The 26,789-nt window shown below is 32.5% G+C and overlaps 1 protein-coding gene across 1 annotated transcript; it reads right to left on the reverse strand.

The window, feature by feature from the left end:
* Window positions 1-2,226: 2,226 nt before the first annotated feature.
* LOC139525379 (N-terminal EF-hand calcium-binding protein 1-like) lies at window positions 2,227-26,757 on the reverse strand. The gene is made up of 12 exons (XM_071320682.1): window positions 26,628-26,757; window positions 22,192-22,216; window positions 17,294-17,402; window positions 13,794-13,917; window positions 13,363-13,499; window positions 12,699-12,820; window positions 11,770-11,840; window positions 11,141-11,194; window positions 5,742-5,851; window positions 4,881-4,958; window positions 3,991-4,076; window positions 2,227-3,343 (listed from the first exon to the last, which is right to left on the reverse strand). The coding sequence occupies exons 1-12, from the start codon at window positions 26,664-26,666 to the stop codon at window positions 3,318-3,320; spliced, it is 981 nt and encodes a 326-aa protein (XP_071176783.1). The 5' UTR covers window positions 26,667-26,757; the 3' UTR covers window positions 2,227-3,317.
* Window positions 26,758-26,789: the final 32 nt, after the last annotated feature.

Consider the following 26,789-nt stretch of genomic DNA (forward strand, 5'->3'; position numbering starts at 1 on the left):
TTCAATGATATATTTAACATTGCCATTAAAGTGCGAGGTTTGGCATGCCACAAAACCAGGTTCAACCCATCATTTTTTTCCTTTAAAAATGTCCTGTACCAAGTCAGGAATATGGCCATTGTTATATTATTGTTCGTTTCTGTGTGTGTTACATTTTAACGTTGCGTCGTTTGTTTCCTCTTATTTTTTAGTGTAAATTCACATTGCGATAAGACGTGTCACAGTACTTGTCTATCCCAAATTCATGTATTTGGTTTTCATGTTATATTTATTATTCTCGTGGGATTTTGTCTGATGCTTGGTCCGTTTCTGAGTGTGTTACATTTCAGTGTTGTGTCGTTGTTCTCCTCTTATATTTAATGCGTTTCCCTCGGTTTTAGTTTGTTACCCCGATTTTAATTTTTGTCCATGGATTTATGAGTTTTGAACAGAGGTATACTACTGTTGCCTTTATTTTACCCTTGACCGCCGATATGGTAACTTGTTTTGCCAATGCAACTTGGATATGAATCAAATCGTACCAGGGTTTTAAAGGTCTTGGATTTTAATAACATCGTTTCTTAATAAACAAAATACAAATGCTCCAATCGTGCATGTTTAACACAAAAAAAATAATGCATGTTATGAAATCGAGGAAAATAAAGAAATGTCTGACAACAAAGCATGAACGCTTATTCTAATGAATTTCTTGGTGCTCATTTTTAAGTCCTTTCTGTTGTGTTTTGTGTACCGTTGTTTGTCTTTTGATCGTATTTTGGTTCGGTTCGATACCATTGTCAGTTTGTCTTCGACTTATAAGTTTGAATATCCCTTTGGTATTTTTTGCCTGTAATTATGTGTCAATATTGCCTTTAATAAATTTCATGCTATGGTAATTTAATGTGTATAGGAAGCTGTATTTCACTTTAGTCACATTCCTCTGTGTTTCAGAATTTAAAGTGAAAAGGACTTATGGTTTTGAATTCAGTCAAAGCTGTAGAATATTGTGGAATGATGTGTGTCCTGTCATCTTTGGTTTCTGGCTACAGCAATGACAACGTCTGTCTTTCCAACAAATGGAATTAAATTAGTTAAAGTTAAACATGTTTATTTATAGTGGATTGGGAAACAAGGTATTGTAACTTATATTAAATTAGTCTATTGGTATATTTTTATTTTCATTTCAAATGACTAATGTAGATAAATTTGATTCACCATAAGCAGTGGTGCTGATAATCAAATACGAACTTGAAGTCCATAAACATGGAACATTAAAGAGCAACTATAAAATTATCATCTGAAACAAAGCTGTAGGTGAAGTTTGAACCCAAATACCAGAGGTTTTGTGCACTTTCGCCTGAAAAGAAGTATGTTCACTATATTGGTCCTCTGGATTGTCATAACATTTTGACAGAGAAATTTGTGCCATAAATGACTAATCTTAAATGAACAGGTTTAGTTTAAAAATATTATTTATAGTGGATTGGAAACAAATTATTACAACTTATATCAATCCCTTTCCATTTCTCGGGTGCAAGTGCTGCCTTGTAGCAGCATTAGCCTGCTCTTTTTAGCAATCAACACGGGTGTTTTCAACGTGCAAGAGATATTGCTCTTCATTAGTATCGAGCGGCACTGATGATTCTTTTGTAGACGAAACGTGTCGTCCTGGTATCTATGATGAGTTTATTTACAACCACAGGGTCGATACCACTGCTGGAGGAGATTTATTTCCCCGAGGGTATCACAAGCCCAGTAGTCAGCACTTTTTGTAATGACATGAATTATCATTGATATTGTTATAATTATAAATTAACTGTTTACAAAATTTTGAATTTTTTAAAATACTGAGGTTTTTCTACCTCAGGCATAGATTACCTTAGCTGTATTTGGCAATACTTTTAGGCATTTTGGATCTCAATGCTCTTCAACTTCGTACTTTATTGGGCTTTTTGTAACTTTTTTGGATTTGAGTGTCATTGATGAGTCTTTTGTAGACGAAATGTGTGTCATCCTGTTATCTATGATGAGTTTATTTATCACAAATCAGCCATTTATTGTCCCCTTCTGACGGACTATCATGGTTTCTCAATACCATACTTGTTAAGGGAGAGCCTTAAAATCAGTCCCTGAATTTTTCTCCCCTGAATGGGAATCAAACCAGGAACCTTTGTGTTAGTAATCTGATCGGCTAACCACTACACCTGAGTTTGATGACATGATTGAAGGTCTTCTTATTGGATAATATTTTTTGGGAGAGATTAAGAGAATAATGGCACCATGCACAAACCGTGTTTAAGTTCTAACTTTATTGCACGTAAAAAACATACATGTATACAAATATTTTATAAATGTGTCCTCTATGAGTATCAAACTAATTCAATATGAACATTAACCTATCATAAGGTGCATTAAGTCGTTTGTAAATATTATGAATACATTACATACACATTTTAAAATATGTCATATACAAATTATTTTCTTTACTACTAACTATATATAATAAGGGTGTCACAATGTGTGACAATAAATGCTTGATAACAACAGACAGACTAAATAAGTTATTTGAAATTTTTAAATTTTTAGATAATAGTCAAGTCAAACTTTTTTAAAGTGTTTTCCAGGTGCAATAAAGACTGGGGACTAAACTGTTATGGGACAAGTCTACATCTCTAACAAAACAAATAATTGACTTTAAAAACTTTAAAAGAACAAAAAAAAACATGTTCTAAAAATTATTATTTAAAATAAGTCCATGGATAACAGCATTCAACAAATTAATAAATCAAGTAAAACTTCAATATTTGTCTGACATGACTAAACTCATGAGATATCTTAAGTCAGATGACATCTTTGCTTAACTTAATCTTGCAATGACCATTGTTTTTAAAGTGTCACAATTGAGACTATACTTGCTTGATTCCGGTTGTTTTATTTTATATTCAATATTTTTTTCCATCATTTCATCATCCTTGTACAAAAAGTCAAAAATACTCAAAATATCACTTTCCATCATATAAACATTCACCACTGAATGACCCCTTCACAAGTTTATTATGATATTCGAACTGGTTTAATACTTATGTCAACTTATAAGATCTCTACGGTAATGTGCTATAAAAACTGGAGACAATTTGTTCAATAACATACATAACATCTATCAAAGGTGTAAAACATAGGTATAAAACAATAAATAAGATCTAATTAACAATGGTTATACTATGTCTATAAATAACAACAGGTAAGAAAGTGGCTATATACTACTAGTATTATTATAAACATGCATATCTATTATATTATGGGCCTCTTAATCTTCTACAGCTGAATATATCTATCCATTAAGCATTCTTCTTCCACCAAGAAGCTGTTAAACAAATAACAATAATATCATACATATATTTAAAACAAAAGTACATTTTCTTGATAGATATAAGAAGATGTGGTATGAGTGCCAATATGACAACTCTCATGCAATCCAGGTCACAATTTGTAAAGGTAAACCATTATAGGTCAAAATACAGTCTTCAACACAGAGCCTTGACTCACATTGAATCAAGTTTATATTTCAGTGAGGAAATTAAGATTTTTGCACATGTTGTAATACAGATATCTATCTTGCTAAAATACACTATCACATCATAGAATGTTTTTTTGAAAGGTGAGATTGTCTTCTTATGCATCATAAATAATATATTTTTTACTAATATCCCCACAAAATATTTATACATTCCTATGTAAAAAAATTTGGCTAAAATGTTAAAACCTATCAAATACGAATTTCTCACAACTGAAATGTACACTATAGTACACTATTTATGGTAATTTGTTTAACAACATGTACCAACTCTAATTCATATTATTGAAATCTTAATTGAAAATACAGGGCAGATTGATCAAGTGTATCTGTAAAGTATAAAAGAGTAGGTATTTGCCATGGGATAAATTGTCTCCCACCTACTAACCAATCTGAATCCCGCCTTTTACATGAAGTATAATAATATAAAATCTCACCTGGGAAATCCAGACTCTTGTTGTTGACAGGACCATCAATGTACTCTTTCATCTGAACAGAAAACTTGGTCCCATCACTATTGTATCTATAAACAAAATTATTTATCACATTAAATTTAGTAAACTATGCTGTCACAGAGTTAAAACAACCACTACATGCTGACCACTCCAATCTCAGTCAATTAGTCTTTTTGCAAATGTATTGTGTGTTATGATTAAAAAATAAATTTAAACAAATAACTGGCTAAATATTTCATTCATTATCATTCATACTCTGTTTTCTTTAATTCACAACAGTAGTCTCCTTTCAGGAAGTTATCTTGTTAAACAATATACATATATATTCCTGAATTGTAGGTTTAGAACAATGCCAAGTATTATTGAGCAATATCAGATCAAAGCATTACTTTAGAAATTGCATAATATTTAAAAAATGAAATATGGTATTTTAATAAAACATGATATTAATCCTGTTGCATTAAAACATTGCATAAAGTGTTGAAAATGCAGTATATTAATAATTCGTAATGTTTGACAGTGACTCAAAATATGATTAAGAGTTGTTCCAGTAAGATTTTAAGTCTGTTGTTTTAGTTTTTTGTGAGTCAGTGTGTTGGTGGTTGGTGTTGTCCTTTGTTGGTAGTTTTCACAATTCCTCTTATCCCTCTTTTTAAATAATTTATATTTCAGATACAATGATACATAGTTTCACACAAAATCTATCAATTGTAGTTTGGACCGATACTCATGTTTTAGCCCCAGATTTTTTAATTTTTTTAGCAAAGCTATGTGGTTGAAATATCCCTGCATTAATAAGGTATTGGTACATATTGTCCCATTTAGTCTTATTCTTTAAGCTTTCATAATATCAACATAATTTAAACTCTTACTTCTTGAAATTTTCCTCTGAGTCCCATATTTCATACAAAGCAAATGATCCAATGTCCTTATAATATCTAACACATGTGCTACAAAGGAAAATTTATCTTAAATGACTATCATTTATTAGTAGCAATTAAAAAAAAATGACGTTTAGCTTTTCAACAAAATTACAAGTTGTTAAAACAGAACACAAATTTGATTTTTAAACAAATCTTAATTCAATATCAAAATATCAAAAATTGAAATTTGTGGCTGATAAAGAGACTTAAAACATGATGGTTAGACATTAAAATGAGGCAAGTGTAGGTTAAATTGTAAAAATAAAAGTTACAAAACAAGAATGTGTCCATAGTACACGGATGCCCTACTCCCACTATCATTTTCTATGTTCAGTGGACCGTGAAATTGGGGTCAAAACTTTAATTTGGAATTAAAATTAGAAAGATCATATCATAGGGAACATGTGTACTAAGTTTCAAGTTGATGTAACTTTAACTTCATCAAAAACTACCTTGACCAAAAACTTCAACCTGAACTTTGCACTATCATTTTCTATGTTCAGTGGACCATGAAATTGGGGTCAAAACTATAATTTGGCATTAAAATTAGAAAGATCATATCATGGGGAACATGTGTATTAAGTTTCAAGTTGATTGGACTTCAGCTTCATCAAAAACTACCGCAACCAAAAACTTTAACCGGACGGACGAAAGGAGGCACAGACGGACGGACGGACGAACGGAGGCACAGACCAGAAAACATAATGCCCCTCTACTATCTTAGGTGGGGCATAAAAATACAAAATTCCAGGACTAAAGAGATATTCAGTTATTTACAGAAATTATGAATTTTATAAACCAGATTTTTACCTGAGACATCCCTCTGCATTATTAGCTCCCTCTATGTAAGTTCTCATAGCCTTTCTGAACACCTCTTTACTATCTCCTTTAATATTTGTCTCAAATTCCACCAAGTAATACTGTAATCAAAAATATTAATTATCTCCTCTTGAAATATGGCAAATGTAATACTGTAATAAAAAATATCAATTATCTCCCCTTGAAATATGGCATGTGTAATAGTGTAATAAAAAAAAATCAATTATCTCCCCTTGTATTATGGCAAATGTAATACTGTAATCAGAATCAAAGCGCTGTTAGCGCTGAAGGCAGTTAACCAAAAACCAAGGCAACCGTAATTATGAAAACTGTGGCAAAGTTGCCTCAACATTAAACATTCATATATAGTACATTTATGCTTATCTAATGATTTATTTAATACGGCAAATAATTTATATGTTATCAAGGTTTCAAAAGCAATACATATAGCAATGTATATTTTTTATGGTGAGTCTGCAGTGGTACAAGTTCCCAATGATTGCAGTTGTTCTATTTGGTAGTTAACCTTGGTTTTATTTGACTGCTAGAAGTTCAAGTTGACTTAGTATGAACATGTAATAGTATGAATGGACTGGTTTCCCTGGAAAGAAAACTGAATTTGTGTTCTATAGCACAAAAGTTATGAGACACGAATCAGACAAATGTTCACTACAACAGGGATCAAAGGTGAGGTCTGACTGACTTGCCCATAGTAAATGTAAATGATTTGTTATTTTGTCCCATACATATGAATATATATAATTTAGGGGTGGGGATCTCAACGGTTTTCAAGTTCTCAAACAGGTAGGGGTAGACAGAGGATTTAGGGGGAAAAAATATAGAGAATTACTGAAGCGTTACTGGAGCGGGCCTCCTCTTAGGTCAGTCAGTGGGCCCCATTTATGAAAATTTCTGGATCCGCCACTGGGGGTAGGGTGACCCTAGGGCCTTCCCCTACATTTCATTTTATTTGTTATATTGTCCCATACATGAATATATATGGTTTAGGGGTGGGGATCTCATTGGTTTCCAAGTTCTCAAACAGGAGGGGTAGGGTGACCCCAGGGACTCCCCCTATATTTCATTTAATTAGTTATATTGGTCAATACATGAATATATATTGTTTTGGTGTGGGGATCTCGACCGTTTCCAAGTTCTCAAACAGGAGGGTTGGGGTGACCACAGGGACTTCCCCTATATTTTATTTGATTTGTTATATTGTCCCATACATTAGTATTTATGGTTTAGGGGTGAGGATCTTGACCATTTCCAAGTTCTCAAACAGAAGGTGTACAGTGACCCCAGGGACTCCCCCTATCGTTCATTTAAATTGTTATATTGTCCTGTACATGAATATATATGGTTAGAGGTGGGGATCTCAACGGGTTTCCGGGTACGTGCACCCCTTTAAATTTGCAAAGCATGGGTTGTTCTCAGCTTAATAAAGAATATTCTGATAATTTTACCTCAATTTTTTTTAGCCTCGCTCTGCTCGGAGAAAGTTTAAGTTTGCGCCCATCCTAACCTAAAATCCTGGATCTGCTCCTCATATGGTTTAGGGGTGGGGAGCTCGACCGTTTCCAAGTTATCAAACAGGAGGAGGTAGAGTGGCCTAAAGGATGCCACCTATATATCATATGATTTACTTATATTCAGGTATATATAATATAGTTGCATTACTTGTGAAAACAAAGAAAGAAACTTTCAGCTACTTTAATGACCCTTCAAAATTGAGATAAAAAAATAACCCTTTGAAATTGCAGTAATATGTTTACACTTTAAAAGCATCTCACATGCATTATCATCATTATCACTGATAAAGAAAATTTAGACTGGGACCATGAACATGTATACTGTTAGATATACTGTTCCCAGCTGTTTCGTTGTATTGGATTTTTAAATTAAAAGGAGTAGGTCCGGTAAGGGCCGATTTTGGCCTCAAATTCCAGGTTCATCTAATGAAAGTTTTTGGACACTTTTTAAACACTTAAGTGTCTATTTCAATTGATTCGATTAGTTTATGTGAAAGATTTTAACTGATTTAGTCATTAAAAACGCTCTGATTCAAGCTTAACGTCGAAAAATCTATCAAATATGCCAAAAAACGTCACTTTTCATATGGTTTTTGTCAAAAATGAAAGTCCTTGTTTTCAAAATTCCAATAGGGAACATACTATATATAATCGTTTAAATAAACCAATTTTTCAAGACGTTTCGGCCATTGGCCTTCTTCAGTTCTTTATTTTTCCTCTCAACTACATGGCTGACATTGCATTTGTATTTTCTTTTCAATCATTGAAAAGATGTTATAGATAAATGTCCTCGGTTTTCGTCTAAAATGAAAGTGGCCGCATACATGTTCATCCTCAACCTTTATATATGTTTTGTATTATCATGAAATACATCTTATATTTCAATATTATGAATGAACACGAATGCGGCCACTTTCATTTTAGACGAAACCGTCTAAAAATTAACCAAAGCGCTAAAATTGTGAAGATTTAGGTAATTTAGCATGACTTAATGATGCTAGAACGCAATATTTGTGCATTGTATTGTAAAAAACAGCTCATATTTATGTAGCAGAAGCATTTTACTTTCCAAAAATTTGCTTAACGATTACCTTTTCACAATTTTCTAAAACTGCTATATTTTGGGGCCAAAAAGGGGTCTTACTGAACCTTCTCCTTTGTCAAAAAGAATTTTGAGTTTCTGTATAAAATATTTTTCAGCTTTTTTTTTCCTTTACGTATATCTTTTGGTTTACAATTCTAGTGTTTATATTCATTAACCATACATTGATGTATTTTTTTCGCCCAGTTGGATTTATTTTGTAATAGATCGCCAAACCCGGAATTACCCTTATCCCCTTCCGGAATCGGATCCGATATGGTAAAATTTGTCTTCACAAGGCAGCCATTGTTATGTGTTTACAATGTTGTTTTTGTCAATCAGATACGATTTTACTCGAATTTATACAATATTTGTCAGCGATTTTCTGTATAAAGCTAGCGGTTGAACAAAATGAACATGGCTGTCATGAATAATAATGATAAAAATAAGTTTTTAGCTCGTTAGATTGGAGACTTTGGTGAACATGGTGAAAAGGTTTGCAAGTTAATTCTTATTTTCTTTCAAGTGGAAGGTGACTACGTCGGGCGTAGCCAGAAACCAACTATCCTAGTCTAAATTCCGTTTGCAAAAGTGGAAGGTCGCGACCATCGGACCACCGCTAATTTGCACACCTGCCTCCAAATTGAAAAGATACGAAAATTTCTTTTTCTAATTTGAAATAATTGCCGCCAACAGCATGAACAGTTAAACTTATTATATAATAGACTACTGACGTAGTTGTACTACATATTGATGACAAACAATATTCCTACGACTTTTGTCATTTGGGAAATCTAAACTACTTGTCTTAAGAGATTTTCAGCGATTAAATATTTCATACAATTGTTCTATGACATCTTAGCCAAAAGCACAAGTCATATTGAACTACACAAGGATTCTTAATGAGGACTACTTCCTATGTGTAACCTCAACACTTTTGGATAAATCGACGATCATTTAAGGTTTTTTTGGTCATATTTTTTGTAATCCAGAATAAAAAGTATTAAAAAAGTGTTCAATTCGTTATATATAACATAGTAGCGAGCTAGATAATAACAATGGCAAGTATTTCAGCATTTATTGGGTAGAACACAAATCTAGGGTGCTTGCATAATGCAGCTTAACTGCATAAATACCAATTATCTTCTCTTGAATTATGGCAAATGTAATACTGTAACCAAAAATATCAATTATTTACCCTTGAATTATGGCAAATGAAATACTGTAACCAAAAATATCAATTATGTACCCTTGAATTATGGCAAATGTAATACTGTAACCAAAAATATCAATTATGTACCCTTGAATTATGGCAAATGTAATACTGTAACCAAAAATATCAGTTATGTACCCTTGAATTATGGCATATGTAATACTGTAATCATAAATATCAATTATCTCCCCTTGAAATATAGCAAATGTAATGGTGGCAGGTACCAGTTTTGGTGTACCAGAACATGTGTCCCACGCAGAAATTTTGTTATAGTTAAGTATTGAGGTATATAACTGCATCATGTGGACTGAAAAAATAAATGAATGTAAATTCTATCCTATTGTACTACACAAGTAAGTAGTTGCATACACAGGTTGGGGATTTCCTTCACATATAGGTCCAATCAGATGTCAAAATTGTGGTCTCCTCACTTGAGGGCATCCAATCAAAGTGGGGAAAAAATTCAGTTTTATGTAAACAAAAATATCTTGAGATTTTGATGGTAAGGATAGGTTCGGACAAGGCTCTAATTCACTGAATATCCTTTCTCTCTTGAATTTTGGCTAAAATTCTTGTCGGCTTTTAGCAGGATTCTGCAGGTGAGGATTAGATTGGTATCAGAGCATCACAATTTTTGCCTTATTTGCAATGCATTTATAAATTTTAAAATCTCCATGCTGGACAGACACCCAAATTTAAAGGTTTTCTATATATTTACATAAGCACGCACACATCTTAGTTCCTTGAAACCATACATTTTATTTGTATATAAGCTTGAATGAATTTTCAAGAAAATAAAATCATATATCCATGAATTTCTAAAGATTTATTGTAAAATAACTGGTTTCTGCCACCAATACTGTAATCAAAAATATCGATTATCTCCCCTAGAATTGTGGCAATTGTAATACTGTAATAAAAAATATCAATTATCTCCCCTTGAAATTTGGCAAATGTAATACTGTAATCAAAAGTATATATTATCTCCCCTTGAATTATGGCAAATGTAATTTTTTTTCCCTCCTCTTATATTTTTTTTCTATCTTTTTATAGGTCTTGAAGAAATATCAAAAGCTTGTACATATCCTTGATAATACAATATCAGAAATGTATTTCTTTTTTAAACCTGTCAAACTATCTAGTTTGCAATACTTGTTCAGGAGCGGATCCAGCCATTTTAAAAAGGGGGGTTCCCAACCCAGGACAAAGGGGGGGATCCAACTATATGTCCCTATTCACATGCATTGATCGTCCAAAAAAGGGGGGGGTTCCAACCCACGGAAGCCTCCCCTGGATCCGCCACTGCTTGTTTCTTTTATATATTTTTTAGAATTCTCTCAGAGGACTTTTATTTTTTGTGTCTTTGGGTTGCTGTTTAATCGTAATACATACAAATTCTCCCTTTGGTAAATATATTAACACAGCCAATCTAAGAAAATATGTAATAAGTAAAAGATAAAAACTTAAATTTTCATTCAGTGTATTTGAAAATAAACCCAAGCAGTCTAGCTATATGAAAAGCCATTGTAAACATAATCAGTTGTTTTCATTATGTATTTCTTACCTTATCTGACGCCAAAGCTTCTAGATCTTCATCCACAAAGCCATCAGTGTTTACCTGAAAAAATGTAAATAAATTGTTTATTTATATAATATTTTTGAAATACTGCATGCAAAATTCCAAATCTATAAATTGAAAGTTCCATGATTTAAATTAACATTTCATTCATGTAAATATCTACTGTTAATAATTGGAAGAAAACAATGTCAGTTTAAAGACAATTCCAATGTCTTTGATAGAAGACAGAAGTGTACTGACATCTACAAAACTATCCCATAGGCGGATCCAGGGGAGGGCCCTGAGGGGCCCGGCCCCCCTTTTGTGGGAAAAATTTGGTTGATTATATAGGGAATCACTGATGCATGACTGGATTGCCCCCCACTTAGGTCAGTCAGTGGGCCCCCCCCTTAGGTCAGTCAGCGGGCCCCCCTTAGGAAAAGTTCTGGATCCGCCACTGTATCCTTTACCTTTGCCTCTATTTGACAGGTATTCAAAATTACTGTTACACCACTGTAAAACTAACATAAAAATGGTTTTTGATGCTCATTAGTAAAAACTTCATAACATCAGTTAATATTAAATTAAAAAAAAATATATTTTTCTTGTTTTTGTACAATTTTGAGAATACTTACACCATGTTCTAGTCTGTCCAGTAAAGTAGAAAGTCTGTCCACCTGGGCAGTCAAGGTTGTAGACATTGTTCCTTAAATGAAAGCAGAAAACTAATTAATAAAGAACAATAAGGAAAATAATAGGATATTATACATGTAAATTATCTACTTTTATATCCACAAATATTAGTGTACAGTAAAAAAAAAAAATCTGTTTTAATCAATTTTTTTTTTTATTGAAATTTGGAAATTTGACATTATGTTTTTAAATTTCAAGTTTTATGGTAAACCATACAAGTAGTCAAATACATGTATAAGACATTTTTAATAAAGAAATAGAACAACTAGAATAAATCAAATTTGGTGCTCAATTTTGTAAGCATTATGGCATAGACTGTGTAATGCCAACATGGGTCATTTGTATAACCATGTCATGAATGCCAATGATCAGCATAATCAGATAACATTGTTAGTAGATTTAATACTTGATTAAAGACATCATGAATAACCTACCGAATCAAATATTTCACTGAGTTGTAGTTTTCTTCTTTCGTTCAAGCAGGTACATTAGTAGTTAAACCTATTCTTAAAACAGATTCTGACATACACTGTGCATTACAGTTTTTCAGAATATTTTTGTAAATTTTTGTTATAACAAACATAATTCAATAAAGCATGATTGATAGCAGTTGGGTATATTAAAGATAATCTATATTTTTAATTTCCCACTGGGGCACTCTAATTTCCCACAGTTTGTCAGCAATTGGTAAAAAGCATGATCTTTTTAATAATTCATCCCCCCCTTTTTCCTCTCAACACCAAACATAAAGGCCACAATACTGCCAGGTATAAAGCTGAAAATTAATGCTGTATTTAGTTAGTAATTACCAGAAACTCAGTTAAAAACAAATATTTGGAGAGTTAGTTGTTGATATAGGACTTTCATTTACCATCAAAAATACTGTTTTGTGACTGATTACTGCCTTGACGTTTTGCACGTCTTCCCACACGTCCTGGTGTTATATCGGATTTCTTCAGGACGTCAGACGCTTCAACTGGTTTAGTATCACCACTACAATTAAACAAATGAGTTTTAGATTTAAAGTTTCTTATCTGCATTATTACAATAAATCTTTGTACATGTATTTGTAAAATTTTAAAGATATATATACATGTATAATGATTTCATTTATTTTTAGTGTAAATTTATACCTTGAAACCATTATTACTGGAGTCAATGCATCAGAAACACTAGGGAATGTTTAACGACCTTCACTACTCATGAGGGTCTTGCACTGTGGGTGCATCAGACATGAACACAGATATTGAATGCACACAAAATGTCAGCATAATGGGAAAAAATTGTCAGTTTTCTCTACATACATGTATTAAGTACAAAAAAATGTATTGACACTAACTTTATCAGAACAATATATGCAAATTATGCTTCTTCAGAGGAAAAAAAATCTGATATGAAATATGATTTTTTTCAATTATACTTGATGGCATATATAGGTCAATCAGACTTAAAAAATAATGTTTATGAAGTTTTATAAAAACCAAGACAAAGGACCTTTACATTTCCAACCCTTGGTTCTACAGATTATCACATACCTTTCTTCCTTAGCTAGTTCATCCATTCCTTCTGATGCAGATTCTAGAGGTAACTGCAATGCTGACACCTGATTGGTCACTTCCTTCATCAGAAAACGTTTAATGAACTTGTTCATTCTGGTCTCTGCTGGATATGTCTGTTGACAAGAAAAGTGAAAATATATTATTCAGTGACCTCCCTATACTGATTCACTATGAACACAATTTAATTTTATAGATAAATAAAGAAAACAGAAATTTCTTTCTGAATGCCTAATAACTGTTTTCAGTCAGAACTCAGATTTCGATAAGTTTGATTAATTTGAAACTTTGAAAGTCAAAATATTTGGTGTTATGAGTTATCCCCCATTATTACTTACAAAAAACTGACTTCTATAAATCAGATGACATTCCATACTTTTTTTCCTCTCATAAAAAAATAATTAACTTACCTTTGATGTAGTATGCAAAGCTGTATTAATCTTGGTATGAAGATCCTCCACCACATCATAGATCTGTTTAAATTCTCCCAAATGTTGGGAGAAAAACTGACATAGCTCACCAGGATCTATATAACTATAAAATAAATTACTTTTAACTGTGAACAGATACATATAAAATTGAGAAAGGAAATGGGAAATGTGTCAAAGTGACAACAACCCAACCATAGAGCAAACAACAGCCGAAGGCCACCAATGGGTCTTCAATGTAGCGAGAAACTCCAGCACCTGGAGGCGTCCTTCAGCTGGCCCCTTAAAAATGAATATACTAGTTCAGTGATAACGGACGTCATACTAAACTCCAAATTATACACAAGAAACTAAAATTAAAAATCATACAAGACTAACAAAGGCCAGAGGCTCCTGACTTGGGACAGGTGCAAAATTGCGGCGGGGTTAAACATTTTTATGAGATCTCCACCCTCCCCCTATACCTCTATCCAATGTAGACCAGATGCTCCGCAGGGCGCAGTTTTATACGACCGCAGAGGTTGAACCCTGAAAGGTTGGGGCAAGTATGGACACAACATTCAAGCTTGATTCAGCTCTAAATTTGGATTGTGATTAAATAGTTGACACAGCATAGGTTTTGGACACAGAATAAATGAGGTCTAATGATATTAAAATAATTTTTTTTTACTTTGAGCAATCACTATGCTGTTGAATATTATTCCTCTCAAAAAAATGTTTGAAGAAATTTTCTTTTTATTTATGAAATCTGAAATGAGAAAAATTAAACCCCCCCCCCCACCATTTTTTTTACATCCCCCTTTCCCTTTTTTCAAAACTGATCTCAATTCAAATTTCTAATGGAGTTTGCAACAATAACTACTCATTTAAATACATCATAAAATATTAAAATGTAACAAAAAGTGCTTGTTATCACTGAATGGTAAAAATTGTTTTTATTTATCAGTTGGTAGTAAAAGTGAATATACATTGTGTATTGTATAAAACAATGATTTAAGTTGATTCTGGACAAAGAAAGATAACTCCAATCAATTGAAAATTTCTTGCTATTGCACAATATTGTGCAATTAGATATTTCTTGCTATTGTGCAATACTGTGCAATTGAAAATATTTGCTATTGCACAATACTGTGCAATTGAAGATTTCTTACTATTGCGCAATACTGTGCAATTGAAAATTTCTTGCTATTGCACAATACTGTGCAATTGAAGATTTCTTGCCATAGCTGAATACTGTGCAATTGAAAATTTCTTGCTTTTGCACAATACTTAATATAATTATTTTGGATCCTGATTTGAACCAACTTGAAAACTGGGACCATAATCAAAAATCTAAGTACATGATTAAATTCAGCATATCAAAAAAGCCAAAGAATTCAATTTTTGTTAAAATCAAACTTTATAATTTTGGACCCTTTGGTATTTAATGTAGACCAATTTGAAAACGGGACTAAAAATTAAGAATCTACATACACAGTTAGATTCAGCATATCAAAGAACCCCAAGGATTCAATTTTTGTTAAAATCAAACTAAGTTTAATTTTGGACCCTTTGGACCTTTATGTAGACCAATTGGAAAACAGGACCAAAAACTAAGAATCTTTATACACAGTTAGATCCGGCATATCAAAGAACCCCAATTATTCAATTTTTGATGAAATCAAACAAAGTTCAATTTTGGACCCTTTGGGCCCCTTATTCCTAAACTGTTGGGACCAAAACTCCCAAAATCAAACCCTACCTTCCTTTTATGGTCATAAACCTTGTGTTTAAATGTCAAAGATTTCTATTTACTTATACTAAAGTTATAGTGCGAAAACCAAGAATAATGCTTACTTGGGCCCCTTTTTGGCCCCTTATTCCTAAACGGTTCAGACCTCAACTCCCAAAATCAATCATAACCTTCCTTTTGTGGTCATAAACCTTGTGTCTGAATTTCATTGATTTCTATTTACTTATACTAAAGTTATAGTGCGAAAACCAAGAAAATGCTTATTTGGGCCCTTTTTTGGCCCCTTATTCCTAAAATTTTGGGACCAAAACTCCCAAAATCAATCCCAACCTTCCTTTTATGGTCATAAACCTTGTGTTAAAATTTCATAGATTTCTATTCACTTTTACTAAAGTTAGAGTGCGAAAACTAAAAGTATTCGGACGACGACACAAGACGACGACGACAACGACGCCAACGTGATAGCAATATACGACGAAAAATTAAAATTTTTGCGGTCGTATAAAAAGTAAATGCATAACAATACACACATTAAAATTCAGTTCAAGAGAAGTCCAAATGTCAAAAGATGTAACAAAAGAAAATAAACAAAATGACAATAATATGTAAATAACAACAGACTACTAGCAGTTAACTGACATGCCAGCTCCAGACCTCAATTAAACAGATTGAAAGATTATGTCTTTATCATATGAATATCAGGCACAATCCCTCCCATTAGGGGTTTAGTATCATACTATCATAAAAAATATGAGAGGAACATAACCCGTGTCATGCCAACAACTGTTTTTTTTTAAACAAATGTGTTTAGTTCTGATGCAAAGACCCTATAGGTGAATCAATATTAAAGCCAAAATATGCAATCTTTAATGATCTGACAACAGTATCATAACTATATTCCTTCTTAAAAAGTCTGTTTAAAGGTTTTGTAAGTTTTTCAGGTGAATACTGACATTTTTGTGCTTTGTAAAGAATATTACCATAAAAGATTGAATGTGAAATACCTGAAAGTATAAGATGTCTGCATGTTGAGTTATATTTACTAATTATTTTCGTATACCGATGATAAAATTTAGTAAATGTTTTGACTAGTTTGTGATATCGAAAACCCTGGTGTAATAATTTTTCAGTAATACATAAATTTCTCTTGCTAAAATCAAATATGTTGTTACATACACGAGCAAATAATACAAGTTGAGATATATAAACACCATAAGATGGTGACAAGGGAACGTCTCCATCTAAAAATGGATAATTAACGATAGGAAATGAAAAATCATCTCTTTTTCCATAAATTTTTCCTTTACTGAGGAATGACTTTAACTCTCAGTCCCAAACGATGTTAAGGTCTCCTATTATGACATGGGAAATGGGGCCATAAGTATATTCGGAATTACTGCAATTACATGACATAGGTGTATTTTTACTGATATTTACATCTTTACACAATTGGCTATAATAAAACACATATTTCCAGGTAGATTTCTTGTAAATATAACAAATAAGAGGGAGTTCAGGAATTTGGTCTTTAACAGAATGGTCGTTAAAAATACCGGCAATATTTACAAAATCAAAACCTTTATTGACATACTTTATTTTAATAAAATGTTTTTATGATCTACAGGGCTAGGTATATTTGTTAGAGTCCACTAGATCAGATATTAAATGATTTAACAAAAAGTACTGACTTTGTGTCATTGATGGTTACCTTTTATTTTTTTATTTTTCTTTGATATATGTGTTAACTTACTTGGTATTATGTGTGTCAATCTGCTTAAACAAAGTTTCCAATTCATCTTTCCCCATGACACCATCAGCAAAGAAGGAGACAAACTCCTCCCATGATATCTGTCCATTATCTATAACAACCAATCAGATTAATGAATGACAAATCACTTTACATGACACCATCAGCAAAGAAGGAGACAAACTCCTCCCATGATATCTGTCCATTATATATAACAACCAATCAGATTAATGAATGACAAATCACTTTACATAACACCATCAGTGAAAAAGGAGACAAACTCCTCGCATGATATCTGTCCATTACCTATAACAACCAATCAGATTTATGAATGACAAATCACTATACATGACACCATCAGCAAAGAAGGAGACAAACTCCTCCCATGATATCTGTCCATTATCTAGAACAACCAATTAGATTAATGAATGAAAATCACTTTACATAACACCATCAGTGAAAAAGGAGACAAACTCCTCACATGATATCTGTCCATTATCTATAACAACCAATCAGATTAATGAATAGCAAATCACTTTACATGACACCATCAGCAAAGAAGGAGACAAACTCCTCCCATGATATCTGTCCATTATCTAGAACAACCATTCAGATTAATGAATGACAAATTACTTTACATAACACCATCAGTGAACCAGATGCTCCGCAGGGCGTAGCTTTATACGACCGCAGAGGTTGAACCCTGAACGGTTGGGGCAAGTATGGACACAACATTCAAGCTGGATTCAGCTCTAAATTTGGATTGTGATTAAATAGTTGACACAGCATAGGTTTCTGACACAGAATGAATGTGTTCTAATGAACTTAAAATTTTTGTTTTCTCTTAGAGCAATTCACTATGCTGTTGAATATTAATCCTCTCAAAAAAATGTTTGAAGAAATTTTCTTTTTTATTTATGAAATTTCAAATGAGAAAAATTGATCCCAATTTTTTTAATCACATCCCCCTTTCCCTTATTCCAAAACTAATCTCAATTAAAATTTCTAATGGAGTTTGCAACAATAACTACTCATTTAAATACATCATAAAATATTAAGATGTAAAAAAACTGCTTGTTATCAGTGAATGGTAAAGATTATTTTTATTTATCAGTTGGTAGTAAAAAGTGAATATACATTGTATATTGTATATAACAAAGATTTAAGTTGATTCTGGACAAAGAAAGATAACTCCAATTAAAAAAAAATCTTGCTATTGCACAATATTGTGCAATTAGATATTTCTTGCTTACTATTCTGGACAAAGAAAGATAACTCTAATTAAAAAAAAATTTGCTATTTCACAATATTGTGCAATTAGATATTTCTTGCCATTGCGCAATACTGTGCAATTGAAAAGACTTGCTATTGCACAATACTTAATATAATAATTTTAGATCCTGATTTGGACCAACTTGAAAACTGGGCCCATAATAAAAAATCTAAGTACATTTTTGGATTCAGCATATCAAAGAACCCCAAGATTTCAATTTTTGTTGAAATCAGACTAAGTTTAATTTTGGACCCTTTGGACTTTAGTGTAGACCAATTTGAAAACAGGACCAAAAATGAAGAATCTACATACACAGTTAGATTTGGTATATCAAAGAACCCCATTTATTAAATTTTTGATGAAATCAAACAAAGTTTAATTTTGGACCCCGATTTGGACCAACTTGAAAACTGGGCCAATAATCAAGAATCTAAGTACATTTTTAGATTCAGCATATCAAAGAACCTAACTGATTCATTTTTTGTCAAAATCAAACTAAGTTTAATTTTGGACCCTTTGGACCTTAATTAATGTAGACCAATTTGAAAACCGGACCAAAAGTTAAGAATCTACATACACAGTCATGACAGTTAGATTCGGCATATCAAAGAACCCCAATTATTCAATTTTGATGAAATCAAACAAAGTTTAATTTTGGACCCTTTGGGCCCCTTATTCTGTTGGGACCAAAACTCCCAAAATCAATACCAACCTTCCTTTTATGGTCATAAACCTTGTGTTTAAATTTTATAGATTTCTATTTACTTATACTAACGTTATGGTGCGAAAACCAAGAAAAATGCTTATTTGGGTCCCTTTTTGGCCCCTAATTCCTAAACTGTTGGGACCTTAACTCCCAAAATCAATACCAACCTTCCTTTTGTAGTCATTAACATTGTGTTTAAATTTCATTGATTTCTATTTACTTAAACTAAAGTTATTGTGCGAAAACCAAGAATAATGCTTATTTGGGCCCTTTTTTGGCCCCTAATTCCTAAACTGTTGAAACCTAAACTCCCAAAATCAATCCCAACCGTTCTTTTGTGGTCATAAACCTTGTGTCAAAATTTCATAGATTTCTATTAACTTAAACTAAAGTTATAGTGCGAAAACCAAGAAAATGCTTATTTGGGCCCTTTTTGGCCCCCTAATTCCTAAAATGTTGGGACCAAAACTCCCAAAATCAATACCAACCTTCCTTTTGTGGTCATAAACCTTGTGTTAAAATTTCATAGATTTCCATTCACTTTTACTAAAGTTAGAGTGCGAAAACTAAAAGTATTCGGACGCCGGACGACGACGACGACGACGCAGACGCCAACGTGATAGCAATATACAACGAAAAATTTTTCAAATTTTGCGGTCGTATAAAAAGGAGACAAACTCCTCGCATGATATCTGTCCATTACCTATAACAACCAATCAGATTAATGAATGACAAATCACTTTACATGACACCATCAGCAAAGAAGGAGACAAACTCCTCCCATGATATCTGTCCATTATCTAGAACAACCAATCAGATCAATGAATGACAAATACCTTTACATGTACATGACACCAGCAGCAAAGAAGTAGACAAACTCCTCCCATGATATATGTCCATTATCTATAACAACCAATCAGATTAATGAATGACAAATCACTTTACATGACACCATCAGCAAAGAAGGAGACAAACTCCTCCCATGATATCTGTCCATTATCTATAACAACCAGTCAGATTAATGAATGACAAATCACTTTACATGACACCATCAGCAAAGAAGGAGACAAACTCCTCCCATGATATCTGTCCATTATCTAGAACAACCAATCAGATTAATGAATGACAAATCACTTTACATAACACCATCAGTGAAAAAGGAGACAAACTCCTCACATGATATCTGTCCATTACCTATAACAACCAATCAGATTAATGAATGACAAATCACTTTATATGACATCATCAGCAAAGAAGGAGACAAACTCCTCCCATGATATCTGTCCATTATCTAGAACAACCAATCAGATCAATGAATGACAAATCACTTTACATGTACATGACACCAGCAGCAAAGAAGTAGACAAACTCCTCCCTTGATATCTGTCCATTATCTAGAACAACCAATCAGATTAATGAATGACAAATCACTTTACATGACACCATCAGCAAAGAAGGAGACAAACTCCTCCCATGATATCTGTCCATTATCTAGAACAAACAATCAGATTAATAAATGACAAATCGCTTTACACGGTAGAAGACTGATTTACTTACGTGTCAAACAATGTCCTATAATTGGCAATATAAAATATATATATAAAAAATAATGTTAAGTTCTGTACCAAACTCTTTATTTTCGTAGAATTGCATATGGACCAAATTAGAAATGATATTACGTTTTTGGAATGTCATTGTTTCGGTTATTTCTTCAATTACAGAAAGTCCAGTTGAAATAAACTTGTGATAACAGAAGTTTAACTTTTAAAATGGTTTAATTCTCTAGGAATGAATATCTTTGTAACAATTTTAATAATGAAGTATCCAAGCAAAACCCAACATTTAACATGAGAATGACCGGTCTCTATTACTGTGGATTCATTACTTCATGTGGAATACCAATTTCCATGGATTTTTTGGGTATAGATAACCATTAATTTAAATGTTCAGCTTAGTAGATTTTCTATAGGCTTGCACACTTTTACAAAACCACCAAAACAAGTATCACTGTAACAGGGTTTTTCCTTAACCAATGAAATTTGGTACCCACGAAAATAAATGAATCCATGGTATTCTAAATGTAAATATAATGTATAATGGACTCAATTTTTACAAAGAAATTTGTAATAAAATTGATAAATCTAAATGTATATTGTTTATACAAGCTTTTTATATAATGATGTTAATGACCCCTGGCTAGTTACATGTAGGAATTCTTATTTTGTTCTTGTGTTCACTATAAATATTTCACACAACTTACAAGTAGCAACATTCCAGAAGCACCTGCATACCGGGTATATATCTCCCAATTTATACAATATTTCCGTCCTTGTATTTCCTATCATGATTTTCTTGTTAGAGGGTTGCTGCTCACAAGGAAGCTATTAAAGCAAGACTTCCAAATGGTGAAGTTGAAATCATCCCTTCGTAAATTTAAGGAGGCCATCACGAGTTGGTTGACCGTTATGGAATAACCGTTTCACAGATGATATCGGATATGTTCCTTACGTCATAACTACAATCCCCTTCCCTTTCATGAATGTGACCTACCGAATTAGACTATTTAGTGGATTTGTTATAACATGAGCAACACGATGTGTGCCCCATGTGGAGCAGGATTTGCTAACTCTTCCAGAGCACCTGAGATCACCCCTAGTTTTTGGTGGGGTTCGTGTTGCTTATTCTTTAGTTTTCTATGTTTGTCTTTTTCATTTATAGCCATTACGTTGTCAGTTTATTTTCGATTTATGAGTTTGACTCTCCCTCTGATATCTGTCGTCCCTCTTTTACAATCAGCAAGGCAATTGTTATACAAATTTCCCACTAAGGTGAAGGTATGAAAATTTTGTGCAATTAATTACCAAAAAAAAATGACCACTTTAATTTCATACTTTCAAGTATGAGGCTGTAACCTTTACTTACCTTTTTTGTCTGCCCTTCGAAACACCTGATAAAAAAGAGGAAAAAAATGTTTATTATATTTGTAATATAGTGCATCTGTCCTTAGTTTGTAACTTTCGAAATAGACTTTACTCAAACCTGCCTTTTAGTCTACTATACCAAAACACTATCATTTTCTACTGTCTATTCAATGGACCCTTAAAACAGCAAACAATTCGCCGATATGTTTTCCATATGCAAAGTGAACTCAGCGTAACCTTTCTCGTAAAAATCTGGTGATCGCAATAGGCATGGATCTGTCAGTGAAATAAACTATTATCTAATTGTATATGTTATACACGTGCTCAATATCCATGCTTCTTTGTTATGCTTATTGTTCAGTGTGAGCCAAGGCTCTGTGTTGAAGGCCGTACATAAACCTATAATGGCTTACTTTTATAAATTGTTATTTGGATGGAAAGTTTTCTCATTGGCACTAATACCACATCTTCCTATATCTATTCTTTGTTGATTGTTTACTATAAGGTGACAATAGGTAAACTACGGCTTCATACTCGACAATAAATTACCTGGTGTATTTTCTCATTTTAACAGACAGAGACAAGAAAAAAAATTATGATTATACGATATGAATGTGTAAAAAATGATAAAATCCTGCACAAAAGAATCAATTTATGATATATACATGCATTGGTTGAAGAATTAGATAATATTATTTCTCACCAGTCATGTGACTTTAAATTAGAAAGATCCTATCATTCGGAAAATGTGTACTAAGTTTCAAGTTAATTGAACTCCAACTTTATCAAAACTAGCACTACCTTGACCAAAAACCTTATTCTCCACACTTACTATCATTTTCTATGTTCAGTGCACCATGAAATTAGAGCAAAAAATCTCTAATTTGGCATTAAAATTAGAAAGATCATATCATAGGAAACATGTTGCTAAGCTTCAAGTTGATTGGACTTCAACTTCATCCTAATCTACCTTGACCAAAAACTTTAACCTGAAGCAGGACAGAAAGACGAAAGGAAGAGAGGACAGACAAATGGACTCACAGACCAAAATAACATAATGCCCCTAGAGCATAAAAGAATAACTTACCTGTATATAAATAAAATACACTTGTATAGGTATAATTACCCTAACTGATATATATATTGACATATAAACAATGAGGAGCAAGCGTGGAGAACTAATTTTAATTAGATTGAGTTAAATTGTCCTTTAAAACTTCTATTAACCCCCAATTAATTTAAATATATATATCATAGCTAATTTAGTTTTTTTTGGTTTATTATACATTTGTATAAACCTTCCCATTGTACAGAATTTATCATGTTGGTAACTGCTCCTGGTGTTCTGTCTTTATAATCATTATAATAAACATTATAAATCTGGCAGCTTTATGCTAAAACTGCTCAATCTGAGTTATGTGGTGCTTTTTGTAAGGATCCCAGACAGGGAAGAGTATTTGGCTACTGGTTGGACAAGTGAGGTGTATGTGAGGTTTTTAACCTAACTTACATGTATGCAATGTTTAAAGTTTCTATAAAGAAAATCTAAGGTTTTATTTGCCTTATATGTATTCCCCAGTCAAGATCATGGTTTTTACTGATTCTAAAACTAATGCTAGTAGTTTTGTAACATGGTTGATTCATATCTATCTTGATTTTTAACTGAGACGTTTTATACCTGGTGTAACTATAACATCATCAGACTAAACACAAGAAACATGATGATAAAAAAAAAAGAACTAAGCAACATAGACGAGTGGTGTCAAGTATTGGAGACATCAATGCATCAGGCAGAAGACTAAACATGTTGATAAAGACAGGGTACATCTACATGATGTATTTGAATTCTTCTGTTCTATCTGTATGTGTGCAAAAAGTGTAAAATTATGTGCAATCAATTATTTAATAAATAAATTTATATAAAATATTATAATTTAATTTTGGATGTAACGCTTCTTCTGATTGCCTGCCGTTGTTATGTTTTTCAGCTAATAGAGAGAATTTTGTCATGTGACCCTGATGTCATCAATGTTTTTTCATGGTTTACCCGAGGGTTTACCCATACCTGTCAACCTCTGAAAATGAAAAGTCAGGTCATGACCTGCATTGAGAAAAAAAATCTCAGGTCATAACGCGTACGACATTTTGCGGGCTCAATTGAAGAACAAAAATATGTTTACATATAATTTATATAGTCAATATGTATATGAAACAGTTAAAACATGTATACAAGTTTATTTCAGACTATTGTTATATTCCATAGTAGCAAACTTGGCATTCTTTAAAAGAACTGCACTTGGTTTCAGTTCATAGCAATGCAAATGTGTATTCATTTTACAAGAAAGAAGAGCACACAGTGTATCCTTATTAAGATCAGCCCTAAACTCTGTAGCTATTTTCTTTACTAAAGAAAATGCCCTCTCACTGTCTGCATTGCTGTTTGGCAAAACCAGTAATGTTTTAGCAAGTTTTGACAAAACAAAAAATCTTGGCTTGTTAATAAAAATGTCATGCAACTTGGACATTTCTCCCCAAAATGTACCAATGTCAGTTTCAGGGGAAGTGCAAAGTGGAAGTTCATCTAATGGGGTCAACTGATAGTCACTGAACTCATCTTGTAGCTGTGTTGTCTCTTCATATCGTTACGTAGCTCAGGTAAACAGTCCTACATTTTGACTTTTGGTTACATTGAAAAAGACCGATAAAACCGAAGGTCGTATTACTTCTAAATACCGGAAACAATTCCGGTCAGAAATCCGGGTGAAACGGGTAATGTTAGAAATTCCCGGGACCCGCCGGGTAAAGAAAAACTCCCGGGTGAGAGGTGAAAATAACGGGTGTCACCTGCAAAAAACGGGTGAGTTGACAGGTATGGTTTACCCCGGTTTAAAATGGAATTTAGAATTAAATTATAAGAAATGACTGTAATATATTTTCTGTCTATTAGAAATAACATATTAAAAATGTGGTGCACACTTTAAAATAACATGCTAAGCAGGTTATTCGGTGTGCACCACATTTTTAATGTTATTTATTCACAGACAGAAAAAATATTAGTCATTCCTTAAATATACATCAACAAGTTTTTTATTATTTTTAATCTTAACGTTTTTAATGAATGGTTTTCCATAACCTTCACCTCATATTATAATATATAGTTAGAGGGTTACAAAACATCTGACCTAGTTAGTTATGAATCGATTAGGTACTAATTGACCATGTTAAGAAACAACCCGCACCCTGTAAAACATGAGTATGCAATTACAATGAAAAATAAAAAGCAGGAGGGGTCAATTTTTATTTCCCAGTCCTGTTCCCATTAAAACTATAGTATAAAAGTAAACAATAATAAATGACATGGGAATTTTGGTCCTAGCATTTCTTTCTTCCATTATCATCGTGTAATGTGTTTTCGTACTAATAACAATTTTCACTGCTTACGGTTTTTACTGTTGAGTTTTTATTTAGGTGTTTACTCAGATTTAAAAAGCATGTCCTGTAGATTGATTTTAGGTATCTAGTTTTTTTGTCAATGTTTTCTACGATTTTTTACTGTTTCCGATTACTTTGCGATTTTTGTATGTCAAAAAAACGGCGTCATATGTTTTCGTATGAAATAAAAATTGGATCAGTACACGGACAGGAAATGACTACAAAATCCGGAAATAAATTTTTTCTAAAGTCGTGGTTCTGGTGATCGCTTGAATCATAAAAAAAGTTATTAAATACTTTTCAGTACTAAAAATTACTAGTAAATAGTGTAAGGTTGGTGTTTCGTGTGATGAAATTTTTAGATTTTGATTAATTTTCAGATTGGCACCTGGTTTGTACAAAATACATTATTTTTTCTAAAATAAAATGCAGTTTTCAAAATTTATGATTAAATATAAAAAGTTAAGACTGTTTTCATCTTCATGTATCAAGGATGTATAAAAAAAAATTGTCAATGAAATATTGAATAGTTGGATTTTGAACAACCATTTTATATAAGAACCCTGCTAATTTTAACTCGATGGTTTGTAATTAAAACGGCCAAAAAAACACATGACAGTCATATGTCTTGAAGATCCGGTGTCTGACTTGCAAAAAACATATCTGGACTTTATTTTAACCCTTCAGAATTTTTTTCCACAACTATTCTAGTGATGCGTATTTTTGACATTAAATAAAAATGGCTAAATAGGTCAGTTTTATTTAATTTGTTCTAACGTCTTTAAAAAGCGACGTTGAATATGTTTTAAATATATCAAGTTGTAGTGGTGTTGTTGTTCTAAATATAGAAACAGAAAAACATGCCACAATGTACGCGTATGCAGTCGAAACCGACGAAATGTGGTTGATACGAAAACATATGACATACGAAAACATATGACACGACGATAGTATTATTAGGCATGAAATTATTAAAGGCGTTATAAATTTATGATAAATTCATACATCAAGAAATATTGAGCTTTGATTTTCCTGATTAGCCATCTTCTATTTTCTTGTTTTTTCTTCTGAGAGGGCTGATCAATGTCAAGGGGAGCGAAACGACTACAACGCCAATCTATTCAGATATGTCCAAATACCATCATTATTTTTATTATTACACGGTAT

Source organism: Mytilus edulis, chromosome 5 (assembly GCF_963676685.1).
Source record: "Mytilus edulis chromosome 5, xbMytEdul2.2, whole genome shotgun sequence".
In the NCBI taxonomy this organism is placed as follows: domain Eukaryota; kingdom Metazoa; phylum Mollusca; class Bivalvia; order Mytilida; family Mytilidae; genus Mytilus; species Mytilus edulis.